At 48.9% G+C, this 5119-nt stretch overlaps 1 protein-coding gene across 2 annotated transcripts; it reads right to left on the bottom strand.

The window, feature by feature from the left end:
* Window positions 1–2415: 2415 nt before the first annotated feature.
* CLPS (colipase) lies at window positions 2416–4574 on the bottom strand. 2 transcript variants are annotated; one of them, XM_003403950.3, is made up of 3 exons: window positions 4397–4574; window positions 3133–3255; window positions 2416–2685 (listed from the first exon to the last, which is right to left on the bottom strand). In XM_003403950.3, exons 1-3 carry the CDS (start codon window positions 4481–4483, stop codon window positions 2554–2556), a joined length of 342 nt encoding a protein of 113 aa, XP_003403998.1. In that variant the 5' UTR covers window positions 4484–4574; the 3' UTR covers window positions 2416–2553. The 2 variants fall into 2 exon arrangements, with proteins under 2 accessions (XP_003403998.1, XP_010586370.1); XM_010588068.3 differs by lacking the exon at window positions 3133–3255.
* Between the last annotated feature and the right edge of the window lie 545 nt (window positions 4575–5119).

A 5119-nucleotide genomic window follows, 5' to 3' on the forward strand; every position in this document is an offset into this window, starting at 1 on the left:
AAGACCTATACAAAGAAAACTACAAAACACTATTGCAAAAAAAAAAAGAGATCTACATAAATGGTAAAACACACCATGCTTATGGATAGGTAGACTCAACAATGTGAAAATGACAATTCTACCCAAAAGGGTTTACAAATACAATGCAATCATGACTGAAAAAAAAAACAAAAAACCTGTTGCCGTTGAGTTGACTTCGACTCATGGCGACCCCAGGCACTACAGAGTGAAATTGCTCTGTAAGGTTTTCTTGACTGTGATCTTTACAGAAGCAGATCATCAGGCCTTTCTTCCAGACATTTGGGGAAAGAGCATTTTGGGTGGAGGGAACAGCCAGCGCAAAGCTCAAGAGGTGGGAATGTGCCTGGCATACCCAAGGTACAGCAAAGAGGAGTGAGGGAGAGGGGAAATACTAGATAAGGTCAGAGACAGAAAAGGAGTACAGTATTACAGTATTCTCACTTATTCAGAGTTTATGCATTGAGCATCTCCTGTGTGCACAGAGTTTAGTCCTCGGGGCTAAGAACTACAGCAGCAAACACGATAGCAAGAGACTCCCATCCCTTCTGGAGTTGAGGCTTTAGCAGGGGGAGACAGATGGCTAAAAAAAAAACAAAATAGATAAGAAAATAATTTCAGAGAGTCATAGTGTTGTGAACACAGTGAAGCAAGGTGGTGGGACTGCTCTGTCTGGGTGACCCGGAAGGCCTCAGGCTGAGGCAGGAAAGGGAGGCAGTCAGACAGAGATTAGAGGGCAGGGTGTTCTGTGCAGGGGGACCAGCAGGTGCAAACGCCCCAGGGCCAGGCCAGCTGGGTGGATTCTTCTAGTAGTGAGGGCTGTGGCTTGAGTGTATGTGCGTGTTTTGGGGAGGAGGGAATCAGATCTAGCAAGGGGCAGGCAGCTCCAAAAAGTGTAGGCCCTGTAGCAGGCCAGGTCAAGAGTTTCTATTTCTAAATGCCCTGGGAAGTCTTTGGAGGCTTTGACACAGAGTGATATGATGGGATTTACCTTTGGAAAAAAAAATTCTTCTAGCCACTCAGGGAAGGAGCCATGGTGGCAAAATGGTTAAGGAGCTCAGCTGCTAACTGAAAGATTGGCAGTTTGAACCCATCCAACTGCTCCACAGGAGAAAGACCTGGCAATCTGCTCCCGTAAAGATTACAACCTAGAAAACCCTGTGGGGCAGTTCTACTCTGTCACATGGGGTCATTATGAGTCGAAATCAACTGGACAGCAGCTAACAACATCAACAGCAGCTACTCTGGGAAGAATTGACAGGGAGGTTGGGGAAGGGCAGGTAGGAGGGGGAAGTGGGTGAGTTAGTGGCAAGAGTCCAAGTGGCTACTGCCAATCCCGATCCTTCTCTCCTTCTCCTCAACTCTAGACTCTGAAATGTCTTAAGAAGTTAGAAGTTCAAGAGAAAAAAGATATGTGGCTGACATGAATAAACTGGTTCCAAGCTGTGGAGACTTAGCTGCACCTATGTGAAAGTGGTTACTGATAAAGGCCGGAATCGAGAGAAGTTTGTGGGGAGAAAAGCACTTTGGGCTGTGGTTAGACTGTACCTCCGCTATGAAGAAAAGCAGGCAGGCCTCTGAATCTGAAAAGCAACAGATATTGAGAGTCTACGACAGCACAGCCCAATAAAAATAAAATGCAAGCTACATATGTAATTCAACATTTTCTAGTGGCCATCTTAAAAAAAGGAAAAAGAAGCAAGTGGAATCCATTTTTATAATATTCATGTAATCCATATATAAAAAACATTATCATTTCAATAGTCTTCTTTCTAGATCTGATAGATATTCAGCTATAAAAGCAGAGGTATTTGTAGCTTTGAATTCATAAAAAATTCTTAATGCTGGGCCCTGGAGACCTGTTCTGTCTAATACAGTAGCTACTAACCAGCCACGTGTACATGTTGAGTACTTAGACTGTGGCATGTCTGAATTGAGGTAAGTGTAAAATACAAACTGAGTTTCAAAGATTTATTACAGAAAGAAAAAACGTAAAATATCTCACAAATAATTTTTACATGTTGGTAAGTTTTGATGCCAAGTAGAGAATATAAGCTATTATAACACCTCACTGGAGCTGTGTACTCACTGCTATGAGTCGGAATTGACTGGACGGCATTGGGTTTTTTTGGGAGCTGTGTATGTGAGTGTGTATATATCTCTGAGAATTTGAAGGGCAAGAAAGACATCCTAGGCAAGTGTGGCTGCTCCCCAGAAACGGAGAGGCTCCCAACCCAGCAGGTTCTTCTTCACAACCTTGTCCCCAGTCTCCAGTCTGTCCGGCCACACCCTCCCTAGCCCCATCCCTTCTTCCTCTGGCCTGCCCCAGTGGGGCAGAGGCTTGATGTAACATCAGGAGGACACTGACAGTAAGAACATCCAGGAACCTGAGAAAGGTTTGCAGAAAGGGCTTTAATTGCCAAGAACCCAATCAGAAAACAGAGGTACTGGTCAAGCGGGTAAAGGAGGACAGTGGTGGCCCTGGCCAAGCATCCTGGGGCACACTGGGCTGGGTGCAGGGGTGTGTGGGTGGTCTCACTGCTTGGAGCGTCCAACATCTTGGCAGATACCAAAGTTGGTATTGGTGAGGGAGCCCACAAGGGTCTTGTTCGCGTTGCAGGTTAGGCCACTTTCACAGGGACACTTGTAGTAAACCTCATAGATCGACTGCAGAGACACAGAGTCAATGAAATCACGGGCTGTGGGAGGCTGCCTTAGGCATCATTTGCCCCTGCCTGACCCCAAGAACCAGCAGGCTAGTCTGTTTTTTCAGATGGTCCTTCTCCTGGTCACTTCCCCCAGAGAGCACTGTGGGTCTGGGAGACCCCAGCTCTGGCCTCCATTCTGTGACTCGCTCGCTCTTACTAACTTGATCCCTCTGAAGCCTCTATTTACCTGTCCATGAAATGGGCGTAACAAATCCCTGTTCCCACCAGTCTCACTGGTCAATTGAGAAGGTCAAGAGAGATGATGGAATGTGAAGGTGCTCTGAGGCCTGTTGACCTCCTTCACCTCATCCCCTCAGCATTCAACACCAGGCCGACCCTCCTTCCTGACCCCCATCCCCAATCCTCTTCCTGAGATATCTCTGCCCCCCAGCCCCCAGGCACTCACCTTGGTAGAGCACTCGCTGTTCTCGCGGGCCTTGGCAGTGCAGCGGGAGAGGCTCAGCGCGGAGTCATGGTGGCAGCACTGACTCTTGCACTGGTAGCTGTTCACACAGAGCTCGCCGTTTTCCTGCAGGGCAGCTAGTCAGCCCAGGGCCTTCCCCTAGTCCCCTTCTCCACACGGTCCCCACCCTGCCACCCACGGCCTTGACAGTGCCCCCCCCCCCCCCGCCACGGGTGCGTTTGTGAAGGAATTCAACCCCTGGGTGTGGCAGGCTTTCTGCCCATCACCAGCCCACATGAGAAGCAGGCAGTGGGGTGCCAGGGAAGCAGCCTGGGCTGAGGTCCAGAACACCTTTGTTCTAGTACCAGCTGCACTGTCAACTCTCTAGGTGACGCTGGACAAGTCGCTGCCCCACCCCAGGGCAATGTTCCCATCTGGAATGTGCGTGTGTGGCTCAAGAACAGGGTCGCTAAACCTCTCTGGAGCCCCACACTCCTTTGAGAAGCCTGTGAAAATTGAGTACCTTCTCCCTGGAAAGCTCCCTTCCCACAGGCATCTACATGTAATTTCAGGGGGACCCTGGGCCTTATGTGAACAAACTTTGAACTAGGTGACCCCAAAGGGTTTGCTGACTTGGGATGGAGAGGCAGTGTGGGGCAGTGGTGAGAGCAGGATCTAGGGCCAGACTGCCTGGGCTCCAGGCCCAGCTCAACCACTTTTCTGCTGGATGACTTCAAGCAGGCTGCTTAGCCTCCCCCTATTTCAGCTCTCCATCTGAAAACAGGTTCATATAAATAGTACCCACCTCACATGGTTATTATGGGGACGAACTGAGTAAATATTCCTGAGGCATTTAGAATGGGGACTAGCACACAGCAAGTGTTCCGTGAGTATTAGACGAATGGCTCTGTCAGATTCCCCCAGGAGAGGCGATATTTAAGCCAGCTCTTCCTCCACCTCCCATCCTGGGTCAGGAGCCAGAATCATTGGGGAAGCTTTTTAAACTCCTGGACCTGCTAAGTCAGGGCTTCCAGGGTGGGAGCCCAGGACTCTGGATTTTTATAAAGCCCCTCATAGCCAGGATGAAGCACTTATCTGAGATGCTCCAGTCAGAGCTTTTGAGGAGCTAGCTGGCCTTTTCTGGGGGCCCCTGAGAAAGAGGCGCAGGACAGGGCATGAGGCAGCGAGAGAAGAGATGCCGCACCTCCCAGCCCTGGCCAGCCCCAGGTGGGGACATCAGGAACATCTACCCTGCAGACCCTCTTACCAGGTTGATAATGATTCCTCGGGGGTTAGGAGCCGCATAGGCAACTGCCGAGAGGGCGATGAACAGAAAGACAAGGACCTTCTCCATGACAAGTGGGCACAGCAAGTAACCAGCAGGTCCGGTGGCAGAGGATAGAGCCAGTTGGGGTGATGGAGCTATAAAAGGGGCCCCGTTCGCATGTGACCCACCTTTCCTGTCCTGTAGAGCCTGCCGTGAGCAGAGGCACAGCTGTGGCCAATCTGCTGTGAGGGAGTGGGGGGCTCCTGATAAGGCAGCTGGGCAGGCACCCTGCAGCCTCTCGCGCGTGTGTGGGGGAAGGGTGGCAGTACTGCATTGTGGTTAAGAATGTGAACCCTGCAACACTTTTTTAAATAATTTACTTTATTTTTGTTGCTGAGAATATACACAGCAGAACATACACCAGTTCAACAATTTGTACATACATAATTCAGTGACATTGATTACAGTCTTCGAGTTGTGCAACCATTCTCACTCTCCTTTTTCAAGTTGTTTCTCTCCCATTAACATAAACTCATTGCCCCGTAAATTTCCTGTCTAATCTTTCCGGTTGCTGTTGTCAGTTTGATCCCATATAGATAGTTCTTAAAGAAATACAATCCTCAAGGCAGACTTTTTTTGGAATTGTGTTTTAAGTGAAAGTTTACAATTCGAGTCAATTTCTCATATGAAAATTTACACACACTGTTATGTGACCCTAGTTGT

This window comes from Loxodonta africana, chromosome 1 (assembly GCF_030014295.1).
Source record: "Loxodonta africana isolate mLoxAfr1 chromosome 1, mLoxAfr1.hap2, whole genome shotgun sequence".
NCBI lineage: Eukaryota > Metazoa > Chordata > Mammalia > Proboscidea > Elephantidae > Loxodonta > Loxodonta africana.

Coding starts and splice junctions, on each gene's coding strand:
- CLPS (XM_003403950.3), bottom strand. CDS start 4,483: ATGGAGAAGGTCCTTGTCTTTCTGTTCATCGCCCTCTCGGCAGTTGCC. Junction 3,256..4,396: donor GAGGAATCATTATCAACCTG/GTAAGAGGGTCT, acceptor GCTGCCCTGCAG/GAAAACGGCGAGCTCTGTGT. Junction 2,686..3,132: donor ACAGCGAGTGCTCTACCAAG/GTGAGTGCCTGG, acceptor GTGTCTCTGCAG/TCGATCTATGAGGTTTACTA.